Below are 12656 nucleotides of genomic sequence, written 5' to 3' on the forward strand. Positions count from 1 at the left end.
GGAGTTCTTCATAGTTGCTGCCAAGCAGGGCCCGGCACATGGGACAGGGAATGCAGTGGGCTTCTTCTTTGGCCATCACTCACCAGTGGTGCTCTGCTCTATGGTGGTTCAGGCTTCACCACAAGCATCCCCTTTGCAGAGCTCCTCCCTCACTCCCATCCCTTCAGGATGTTTCCTCATAGCCAACCGCAGTCCTCTGCCTCGGTCTGCTCTCCAGACCCCACATTCCAGCACCCAGCCGTTGTCTGCAGGGGTGGACACCCTCTCAGGCTGGGCGGGCAGGGCTGGGGTCAGTACCCTGCGTGCAGGTCTCACTCTGTCCTGCTGCCACAGGCTGGTTTCCATGTGCTCTTCCCACAGAGAATGAGCCTCTCCTCTGTCCAAACTGAGCTCCCCCAGTGAGGGGCTTCTCCGGATATGGAGACCTCTCCTCTCTGTCATCTCCCCGCAGGGTTCCAGACCCCAACCCACTTCCTCTCCTCTTCCTTTTCCTTCTTCTTTCTTTTGTCCTACTTGGCTCAGCAGGAATCTTTCTCGTCCTTTCAGATTTCCAAGGGCCTCGGTTAGTGTTCAGCTGGGCTCTGTGAGAATTGTTCCATTTCTCATTCATTTGTGGAGAGAGAGGTGATCTCCACATCTGCCTAATCCTGTGGCATGTTGATCCTTCCGTCTCTATTTATTTTTAAACTAGCTATGGTCATCAACTTTCTCTAAATCTTTAAATATATTCACTGAGAATAGCAGGGAAAATTACTTGCTATTTGGTATCTTTCAGCTATGTCTCCACAAGACACCCAGGATTTGATGCCGAAGAATCCAGCATTAGAAGACGTATTCCCAAAAGCAAGCCTAGGAATATATCTCAGAAACTTAAATTTAATGAAAGACATGGAATGTATGAGGGTGTATGAAAGACAGAGAGGATGTTTATATGGACATAGAGAAATGGAGACAGTTACACATAATGCTAACATTACTGCAGAAAGAAATGAGCAACCTGAGTCAAACTGGGAGAATCACCAACTTCAGACTTCAACATCTGCGGAGAAGTGCAAGTGTTTAAGAAAAGATTTCCATCCTTTTTTGAAACATACGTGTTCTCGAAAAGGAAAGGGGGAAAATCTGGAAGGTAATCTAGTCTCTACTGCAAATACTCATTCAGACAATTCTGAATGTAGGCTTCGATTAAACACACATTCAAGCATGTCTGAACACCTACAATTTAACAGTGAGTGGGAAAACTCACAATCTAATCAATTTGAGGGATCCATAAGCAGGGGGTCATTTTTCTTCCCCCAACAGATATTTTCTCTCCATTCCAAGATGTAAAATGTTGATGATAATAGAAGGGATGCCATCCAAGCATCATTGTTCAATACATATTGTGATATGGTTAATACACAACCACTTTCCACGTGTAATAAAATGAGTCAGACCTTAAGTAAGAGCTCCAGCTCCAATAATTACAAAAGCATTTATGCTGGACTGAGAAGGTATTCAATCACTGAAACTGGGTGTATGGTTGAAGGAGACTCAAACCTTATAAAACATCAGGGACGTGAATCTTCAAACAAGGATTATAAAAGTAATAAATTTAGAAATACCTTTGATCAAATATCAGGTTTTTTCACTAGATAAGAGTACTTGTACTGGAGAGAGGACTTGTATTGAATATGATAAGGTTTCTAATCAGTCTTCAGAACTTATTCAACAGGACATCGTTCAGAATCCACAGAAAGAAAAGAAGTGTAAGATATGTGGGAAAGTGTTTAGGAACTCATCCAATCTAAGTAGACATAAGAAAATTCATACAGGAAGGAAACCTTTCAAATGTACAGAATGTAAGAAAGCATTTAACCATAGCTCCCTTCTTACTCAACATCAGCAAATTCACGCTGGAGAGAAACCTTATGAATGTACAGAATGTGGCAAAGCCTTTACTTACAACTCAGATCTTATTGAACATCGGCGAATTCATACTGGAGAGAAACCTTATGAATGTACAGAATGTAGCGAAGCCTTTCTCTGTTACTCACGTCTAACCTACCATCAGCGAATCCACACTGGAGAGAGACCATATAGATGTGCTGAATGTGGCAAAGCCTTTAGTCAGAGTGCTCATCTCACTAAACATCTGAGAACACACACTGGAGGGAAACCCTAGTAATGGAACAAGTGATGGAAGAGGTGAAAACATGCATGAAAAACACAAGAGTTAATGTAAGAAACCAATCGGAATGATGTAACAAATATGTTCAGTTCAGTTCAGTCGCTCAGTCGTGTCCGACTCTCCACGACCCCATGAATCACAGCACACCAGGCCTCCCTGTCCATCACCAACTCCCGGAGTTCACTCAAACTCATGTAGAAAAGTATTTAATCAAAAGTTAAATCGAAATAAATATCAGAGTTTGCATACTAGAAGGCATTTCATCAATCTTGTTTGCAGAAGTTTCTCTGAAGTAGAATGATTGTAGAGAGGACTCCATAGTTAAAACACATAGAAAGTTGACGTATTAGCATGAATCGTGAGATGAAGGTTGATGGTTAGAAAGTTACAATTCTTAATTGTATGTGTGAAAGTGAAGTCAGTCGTGTCCAACTCTTTGCGACCACATAGACTGTAGCCTACCCGGCTCCTTTGTCCATGGCATTTTCCAGGGAATAGTACTGGAGTGGATTGCCATTTGTATGCTTGTTTATAATGACATGATGAGGTTCTTTGACGTGAATGTAATTCAACACTCAATCCATACTAAGCTTTCTTTCTACTGTATTTGGAAACATAGATTTTTGATGGTTTACTAAAGATTAGCTTTTTTATATTGTGTTGCAAACATTTTGTCTATTCTCCATTAGAAGATGAAGGATACCATAATGTAAAATGGAAATGACCATCTAAATGGAGGTGTTTGGCATTGATGTGAAATATCTGAAGGTTGCCATGATGTAAGTGATCATTTAATCTTTCCATGTATTAAAGTAAGATAGAAGTTGGTTCTAAGGTTTCAATAGTAATATCCTTGATTTGTAAGACCACAATGACAGTTCACCTCAATATTGATGTATCTTTATAATATCAACACAAGTCATGATTATTACTTGACAATGTTGAAATGAACTCAGCTTCTGTGATAACCTAGAAACGTATTAGAAACTCTTCCTGGAAAAGGCTTGGAATTAGTGTATACCATGCTTGCTAAGTGCTTCCTAGGCTTTTTTTGGTAAGCGGTAAAAGTCACCAATCTCACATCCTTATATCAAACAATGAATATTGTTGACAGCTTTTTTAAGCTGTTCCATTGTGTTGCTGCCTCAGCATCTGTCTGGGGAGCAGGCAGCCTGTGATTCCTTGAACTCATACCAGCCAGTCCTGTGAGCACTTCCACTAGATGGCCCCCTTCCTTGAGATCAGCAGTCTTGCTGAACCCCAAGGTCTACTTCACAGGCCCCCCTTCAATGACACCCTCACAGTGCTCACCGGATTCCTTATTTTGGTTTGAATGGATTAATTCACACTCAGCCTGGGGAGCCCAGAGCACCTCACCCAGCATAACTAATTAAGGATAAACCACAAGAACTGGTATTTTCTGTGCCTGATTCTAGCTTTGACCTCTCTCAGAAATTCCTGCCCTAAATCCTCCCCTACAGAGAGGTCTTACGTGCAGTGAGTGTGAGGCTTTGAGCTCAGAACTCCTGAACATTGGTTTGGGGGAAGAAATATCAGAAAAAACAGGATTTGCTGATGACTCCTTTCATGGCCCCACTGTAGACCTGAAGATTCATAACTTCTTGGAGTGGGGACCTGACCACCAGGGATTTGTATTCATTGAAATGGTTCAGAAGAAATCTTTAGCCAAGTGGTTTCCATCTGGTTTCCCATCAGGATCATGTGACCAGTGTTAGGACTGACCTCACAGATGCCCTCCCAACAGAGTTCTATGTTGGTCCTGTGGGAGCATCAGTGTGGTGTGTAGGAAGTGCTCCAGGGGATTCTAAGGAGAGGCCCAGGTTAAGGACGTGGCTCCTGGTCCATCTGTGAGAGCTGAGCCCCGGCTTCATCCATGAAGAGGCAGCAGGGTTGGTCTAACTGGATTTGGACCGGGGAAGTCAGTCAGCTCACATTAGTTCACAAGCTGGTCTCCAGGTAGGAATTGATTGTTTCTGAATCTCTCCTGAGACAGAGGACAGGACAGGTCAGTCTTCTCAGCTTTTCAAGGTCCTTCTTTCTGTAGGAGCAGTGGTTGCAGGTTAAAGAGCTGAGTTGATGCCCTCCAAGGTATTTTCTCAAAATTCAGAAGTGCGTTTGCAGTGTAACATCCCCAGAGAAGACAGAGAAGGAGGAAGAAGAGGAGGAAATGGCAGCTTCTCAGGTGAATATCCTGTCCAGGATCTGGGGCTGCATCTGCTTTTCTTCCTGAAATGCCCGAATGAGAATCTGCAAGCCTTTAGCTCTCTGCTCCTAATTTTTCTTCTCGGTCATTTGTTATCATCTTATTTTTTCCCATTTCTTCTTATAATATTGAAGACCTGCCCTTTAGAATACTTCCTTTGTCCCAGAGCCTTTTCTCCCTTGTCTGCATGCTCGTTTTCTATGGAGCATGCTGAATTCTCAACGTGAATCAGCGACTTTCAACTGTTGAAACTATTCTTTTTGTGAGAGATCAGCATGGGGAGTCACTCCTATCCTCACTCCCACTGGGGTGTGGTTTGATGTTGGATTTTAGGGACGTTGGGAAATGCAGTGATGACTTAGCACCTGGATGCAATTTAGATATTTAAAACAGAGTTTGAAAGTGCCATTATACATAGAACCAACTCTCTTCTGTCCATGGGATTTTTCAGGCAAGAATTTTGCAGTGGGTTGCCATTTCCTTGTCCCGGGGATTCTCTCCACCTTGAGACTGAAGCCACATCTCCAGCATTGGCAGGCAGATTCTTTACCACCGAGACAGCTGGGAAGCCCGGTGACTCAACCTAATGGTCCCGAGTTTTTCAGAAAATTTTCAGAAATAAAAAAACTAGGAGATACTGTCCTTTGCATTGCTAATACTTACTAGCTAAATGCATTATTAGGATACTAAACAGGGGAAGTGTGTGTGAAATTAAATTTGCATAAAGTTGACATTTTTTAATGTTAGATTCAAGTTATACTTTCCTTGTTAATTCCAAAATGCCCATGCAGTGGTAGTGCATCTTTCATGTGATCCATCACACCATGACATCTGATGCCCACTGGTTCTGGAGACGTCTCTCTGACACCATGAGACTATGAAATTCTACTTTTTTCCTCTCTCCTTAAACAAGGTTGTGGAGAAAAGAAATAAGCAATGTGTGGAAACACTCATACTTAATGGAGAAACTCCCCATCTTCTTGGTTTCTCTTTGCTTCTGAGAATGAACACTCATTGTGTTGATTATAGATAGTGGGTTTTTGGTGTAGGCGTATTGATCACTCAAGCCCAGGTAGGATGTTTCCAGAAGACTCCACACTCAAATCACACACACCGTCTTTTTACCACATTTTTTTTTAATTTTTTCAAAATGTTTACAACAGTCATAATGGTGCTAATCTGTTTTCCACTCTGTTGAAAGATAAAGCTGTACACAAATGATACAGTGTTTCAAGAAAGAAAAGCTTCAGAACCAAGAGTCGTAATTTATCTTATACTGCTGTGTATGTTTCCACCCTAAATGTATGTAAAATAAACAAAGAGTATCATCCACAAGTAGATGTATATATATATTTACCCTTTAAAAATGATCTTGATTTTCTTGACATGAATAACTTTAATATTCTTAGTAAGTATAATCTCATTTTCATGTATTCCTGTGTGCAGAAAAATGTTGAAATTATTTGATTGATTTTTTTCTTGTTTTGGTATTCTCTCAAGTTATATAAAGTTCTTTTGGAGCCATGTGGGAGAGTTTGTTGACACGGGAAAACTTTAGCTGTGGGGTGTGGGATCTATTTCTCTAAGCAGGTATAGAACCCATCCCCCTGACTTAGGAGCTGAGAGTCTTAGTCATGGACTGTCAGGGAATGTTTCATAGTAAGATTCCTGTGTGCTGTTTCCTATCTCTCTTGAGCCCTCTGTTCCTTATCACTCCCTGTCAGGAGGGAGAAGAGTGGCAAGCCACTCCCAGGACTGAGACAATAGAGATGGGATGCTTGTGTAGGATTTCCTTCATTCAGTTCAGTCGCTCGGTCGTGTCTGACTCTTTGCGACCCCATGAATCACAGCACGCCAGGCCTCCCTGTCCATCACCAACTCCCGGACTTCACTCAAACTCATGTCCATCGAGTCGGTGATGCCATCCAGCCATCTCATCCTCTGTCATCCCCTTCTCCTCCTTCCCCCAATCCCTCCCAGCATCAGAGTTGTTTCCAGTGAGTCAACTCTTCCCATGAGGTGGCGAAAGTATTCGAGTTTCAGCTTTAGCATCAGTCCTTCCAATGAACACCCAGGACTGATCTCCTTTACAATGGACTTGTTAGATCGCCTTGCAATCCAAGGGACTCTCAAGAGTCTTCTCCAACACCAGAGTTCAAAAGCATCAATTCTTCGGCAATCAGCTTTCTTCACAGTCCAACTCTCACATCCATGCATGACCACTGGAAAAGCCATAGCCTTGACTAGTAATGTCTCTGCCTTTTAATATGCTATCTAGGTTAGTCATAACTTTCCTTCCAAGGAGTAAAACAACTTTTAATTTCATGGCTGCAATCAGCATCCGCAGTGATTTTGGAGCCCAAAAAAATAAAGTCTGACACTGTTTCCACTGTTTCCCCATCTATTTCCCATGAAGTGATGGGAACAGATGCCATGATCTTTGTTTCCTGAATGTTGAGCTTCAAGCCAACTTTTTCACTCTCCTCTCACTTTCATCAAGAGGCTTTTTATTTCCTCTTCACTTTCTGCCAAAAAGTGGTATCGTCTGCATATCGGAGGTTATTGATATTTCTTCTGGCAATCTTGATTCCAGCTTGTGCTTCTTCCAGCCCAGCGTTCCTCATGATGTACTCTGCATATAAGTTAAATAAGCAGGGTGACAATATACAACCTTTTCCTATTTGGACGTACTCCTTTTCCTATTTGGAACCAGTCTGTTCCATGTCCAGTTCTAACTGTTGCTTCCTGACCTGCATACAGGTTTCTCAAGAGGCAGGTCAGGTGGTCTGGGATTCCCATCCCTTTCAGAATTGTCCACAGTTTGTTGTGATCCACACAATCAAAGGCTTTGGCATAGTCAATGAAGCAGAAATAGATGTTTTTCTGGAACTCTCTTGCTTTCTCAATGATCCAGCAGATGTTGGCAATTTGGTCTCTGTTTCCTCTGCTTTTTCTAAAACCAGCTTAAACATCTGGAAGTTCACCGTTCACATATTGCTGAAACCTGGCTTGGAGAATATTGAGCATGACTTTACTAGCGTGTGAAATGAGTGCAATTGTGCGGTAGTTTGAGCATTCTTTGGCATTGCCTTTCTTTGGGATTGGAATGAAGGCTGACCTTTTCCAGTCCTGAGTTTTCCAAATTTGCTGGCATATTGAGTGCAGCACGTTCACAGCATCGTCTTTCAGGATTTGGAATAGCTCAACTGGAATTCCATCACCTGCACTAGCTTTGTTCGTAGTGATGTTTTCTAAGGCCCACTTGACTTCACATTCCAAGATGTCTGGTTCTAGGTGAGTGATTACACCATCGTGATTATCTTGTTCATGAAGATCTTTATTGTACAGTTCTTCTGTGTATTCTTGCCACTTCTTCTTAATATCTCCTGCTTCTGTTAGGTCCATACCATTTCTGTCCTTTATCAAGCCCATCTTTGCAAATGAAATGTTCCCTTGGTATCTCTAATTTTCTTGAAGAGGTCTCTTGTCTTTCCTTCATATTAGCTTTTCCAGTTGGTGAAAGGGATTATTTAGGATGCTCTTTTGATATGGATAGAAAGTGAAGCGGAATTTAAAAGCCTCTTGATGAAATTCAAACAGAAGAGTGAAAAAGTTGGCTTAAATCTCAACATTCAGAAAACTAAGATCATGGCATCTGGTCCCATGAAATTAGAAGATGCTTATTCCTTGGAAGGAAAGTTATGACCCAACTTAGACAACATATTAAAAAGCAGAGATATTACTTTGCCAACAAAGGTTCGTCTAGTCAAGGCTATGGTTTTTCCAGTGGTCATGTATGGATGTGAGAGTTGCTGAGCACCAAAGAACTGATGCTTTTGAACTGTGGTGTTGGAGAAGACTCTTGAGAGTCCCTTGGACTGCAAGGAGATCCAACCAGTCCATCCTAAAGGAGATCAGTCCTGGGTGTTCATTGGAAGGACTGATGCTAAAGTTGAAACTCCAATTCTTTGGCTACCTCATGCGAAGAGTTGGCTCGTTGGAAAAGACCCTGATGCTCGGAGGGATTGGGGGCAGGAGGAGAAGGGGACGACAGAGGATGAGATGGCTGGATGGCATCACCCATTCGATGTACATGGATTTGGGTGAAATCCGGGAGTTGGTGTTGGACATGGAGGCCTAGTGTGCTGTGATTCATGGGGTCGCAAAGAGTCGGATACGACTGAGCAACTGACCTCAACTGAACTGAACTTTGATATGTATTGCGTTTTGGCCTAATGGCCTCTATTGCTCCTTGCTTCCTTGGTACCTTGTAAAGTCTGGTCGTTTGATCTTTATCTGTAGAAGCTACCTTGTAATACAGTATATATACTCACACAGAATTCAATAAAGCACCCTTGTTCCACCAGAGAATTGAGTCCCTGTGTCCTTCTTTCTCTCTCAATCGCTCTCTTTCTGGCTGATTCCCTGGAGCGTGGAGGCCTGCTGCGTAACCAGGGAATATTAGCCTCTTTCCTTCTTTCACTTTCTTGTCATCGACTCCGGACCACCATGTTCCTGTCCATTAAAGGACCCCAACAATGGACCACCGCAAAAGTCTCTCTAAAACTTCTATAAACTTCCATTAGTGTTGCCTCTGTGTATTTGTGTTTATTAGTTCAATTCTAGGTCACACAAACTGAAGCAATATTCAAGCTCTGCCATTTAATGAATGTTTGAAACAAATATTTCAAAAATCTGGAACTGCAGTGGTGTTGATTTTATATTATTTGTGTGGTGGATTCAACAGTAAAAACTCTTTCTAAGACAGTTCAGTTCAGTTCAGTTCAGTCGCTCAGTCGTGACCGACTCTTCACGACCCCATGAATCATAGCACGCCAGGCCTCCCTGTCCATCACCAACTCCCGGACTTCACTCAAACTCATGTCCATCGAGTTGGTGATGCGATCCAGCCATCTCATTCTCTGTCGTCTCCTTCTCCTCCTGCCCCCAGTCCCTCCCAACATCAGACACTTTTCCAGTGAGTCAACTCATCGCATGAGGTGGCCAAAGTATTGGAGTTTCAACTTTAGCATCTGTCCTTCCAATGAACAGCCAGGATTGATCTTTAGAATGGACTGGTTGGATCTCCTTGCAGTCCATGGAACTCTCACGAGTCTTCTCCAGCACCACAGTTCAAAGCGTCAATTCTTCGGCGATCAGCTTTCTTCACAGTCCAACTCTCACATCCATACATGACCACGGGAAAAACCATAGCCTTGAGTAGACGGACCTTTGTTGGCAAAGTAATGTCTCTGCTTTTCAATATACTATTTAGGTTGGTCATAACTTTCCTTCTAAGGAGTAAGTGTCTTTTAATTTCATGGCTGCAGTCAGCATCCGTAGTGATTTTGGAGCCCAAAAATATAAAGCCTGACACTGTTTCCATTGTTTCCCCATCTATTTCCCATGAAGTGATGGGACCAGATGCGATGATCTTAATTTTCTGAATGTTGAGCTTCAAGCCAACCTTTTCACTCTCCTCTTTCACTTTCATCAAGAAGCTCTTTAGTTCCTCTTCACTTTTTGCCATAAGGGTGGTGTCATCTGCATATCTAAGGTTATTTATATTTCTCCCGGCAATCTTGATTCCAGCTTGTGCTTCCAGCCCAGTGTTCCTCATGATGTACTCTGCATATAAGTTAAATAAGCATTTAATATATGCTAAATAAGTCAAAGAATTGTAGCTGCCCTGGATACTATTCTATCAGACCTCTCAAATTTGCAAAACAGTTCAATGTTTAAATATGAATCTTTACTATTCTATCTCTTTGCAGCTCATGTAGCTCAAAATGGCTATTTATGGAGCAGATTTCTTCACATTACTAGTGAAAATAAGCTTGTTAAAAATGCGGAACACTGGGCCCACTCCAAAACTCCTGAATCAGAGTATGCTTTTTAAAAATGTCTCCTGTTTTCTTGATAGGCAATTTATCCTGTGTCACAGGCTTACAACACTCAAAAATGAATATGCCAATGTTGATCCGATCCTTTTATAATTTCTCTTCCAGATCAAAGTAGTTTGTGTAATGCTTTGTGGATCCTATCTCATCCTCTTTTCTTGGGGTAGAAATGTGGTGGAAAATATTACTGTGTAAACATGTTACTATTCTGTAATATCAGCCACAGCACTAATCATAACCAGGTCTCTGAACTTGCTGTTTTCGTCTTGGGTCATATGAGGAAGTCTTCCCACAGCCACACAGCATCTGTCCTTTGTGTTTCAGAGACAGCTGACATTGTGGGATGTGGCCATAGGTTTTACTCAAGAGGAGTGGGAATGCCTGGTACCATTTTTCTAAATTCCGTACATATGCCTTAGTATATGATATTTCTATTTCTCTTTCTGACTTCCTTCACTCTGTATAGCAGGCTCTAGGTTCATCCACCTCATTAGAACTGACTCAAATACGTTCCTCTTTATGACTAATATTCCATTGTGTATATGTACCACTACTTCTTTTTCTTTCATTCTTGTTGTTTGTTATTCAGTGGCTAAGTTTATGGAACTCTTGGATCCCATGGGATACAGCAAGGCAGGCTTCCCTATCCTTTGTCAACTCCCGGAGGTTGCTGAGATTCATCTCCACTGAGTCAAGAAAGCTATTCCACCATCTCACCCTCTGTCACTCCCTTCTCCTTTTGCTTTCAATCTTTCTCAGCATCAGGATCGTTCCAATGAGTTGGTTCAGCACACAGGAGACCAAAGTATCGCGGCTTCAGCTTCAGCATCAGTCCTTCCTATGAATATTCAGGATTGATTTCCTTATGGTTGACTTGTTTCAGCTTCTTGAGTCCATCAAGAGCCTTCTCCCGCACCACAATATGAGGTATCAGTTCGTCGGCGCTCAGCCTTCTTTATCGTGCAACTAGGAAAACCATAGCTTTGACCATATTGACGTTTCTATGTAAAGTTATATCCTGCTTTTGAATACGCTGTCTAGATTGGTCATCGCTTTTCTTCCAAGAAGCAACTGTCTTTGAATTTCATGGCTGAAATCACCATCCACAGTGATTTTGGAGCCCTCCTAAAGGCTGTCACTGTTTCCGTTTTCCTCATCTGTTTGCATTAAGTGATGAGACTAAATGCCATGACCTTAGTTTTCTGAATGTTGAGTTTGCTGCCAGCTTCTTGCACTCTCCGTTTCATCCCGTTAAGAGCCTCTTTAGTTCCTTTTCGCTTTCTGCCACTAGTGTGGTACCATGTGCATATCTGAGATCGTTGATATTTCTCCTGGCAATCCTGATTCCAGGTTCTACTTCACCCACCTTGGCATTTGCAGAGTGTACTCTGCATAGAAGTTAAATAAGCAGGGTGACAATATGCAGCTCTGAGGTCCTCCTTCCCTATTTGAAACCAGTCCACTGTTCCGTGTTTGGTTCTAACTGTTGCTTCATGACCTGCATATCCTTCATTGTGGAGTAGTGGTGATTCTGTAAATTCTCTGGCATAAAATAGTCCCAGCCTCCTCTTAAAATCAGGTTTCCTCTACCTGCTTTAACCTCAGTAGACCTTGAGTACAATTTCAGAATCTGACTTTTATGCATTTGTATTTTAAAGGTGCTTTCAATGAAGTCTTTGGGGAAATCCCTTTTTTTTTTTTTTTTTGGCTGTTTTAGCTTTCTACCTTGACTTCTCTTCTTACCTTAACCCTTAACACATACTGGATTGGAAACAGATGAATCACCACCAAAACACATATTCCTTTTTCTGATGAACATGTCTTGTGTTCTCTAAGCTGGACCTGGTCGCCTTTCAGGATCAAGTGAAGGATCCCTGGACCATAAATAAAATGGAGGAAACAGCAATACACCCAGGGACGTGTCAGTGGGTGGAGCAGATGACTCAGATGCAAGGGACGAGTATCGTGGAAGAAGCAATACTTCGTCATGTGGTTTGGGAAGACCTGCTTCTACGGAAATGATTTTGGATGAGCCTTGGTTTATTTCTGTCACTGTCATGGAGGGTCATCTCTTGCCCCAGTCTTGATTCTTTGTATCATTTTTGTATTTCTCTCCAGTGAATAATTTTCACATTCACAGTGAGGACAAGAATTCCTGTGTTGGCCTGGGACAAATGGCATGAACTGATGGCTCCTCCATTGAGCCATTGAGGAGGTTTCAGGAAAAACTGTGTGGATTTCTGAGTAACTATATTAAGCCCTTTTAAATCTTCTGATTCTGTCTCTAGTCAGAAGTCTGTGGGTGGAGTCGTGAACAAACTGCCAAACTTCTGGGAATACTGGGGACAGATATTATTTGTTT

At 42.1% G+C, this 12656-nt stretch overlaps 2 protein-coding genes across 2 annotated transcripts in view; both read left to right on the top strand.

Moving 5' to 3' along the window:
* The window catches only part of LOC148774277 (uncharacterized), a 28879-nt gene extending 26029 nt beyond the window's left edge, over window positions 1–2850 (top strand). Inside the window, 1 exon segment of the mRNA XM_088830516.1 lies at window positions 1797–2850. Within this exon segment, the coding sequence (XP_088686642.1) occupies window positions 1797–2164 (368 nt within the window). The 3' untranslated portion in view covers window positions 2165–2850.
* Window positions 1–12656, top strand: part of LOC129546410 (uncharacterized) — a 91287-nt gene that overhangs the window by 9667 nt on the left and 68964 nt on the right.

This window comes from Moschus berezovskii, chromosome 22, assembly GCF_049115385.1.
Source record: "Moschus berezovskii isolate FMDL1 chromosome 22, NW_MosBer_1.0, whole genome shotgun sequence".
Classification (NCBI taxonomy): domain Eukaryota; kingdom Metazoa; phylum Chordata; class Mammalia; order Artiodactyla; family Moschidae; genus Moschus; species Moschus berezovskii.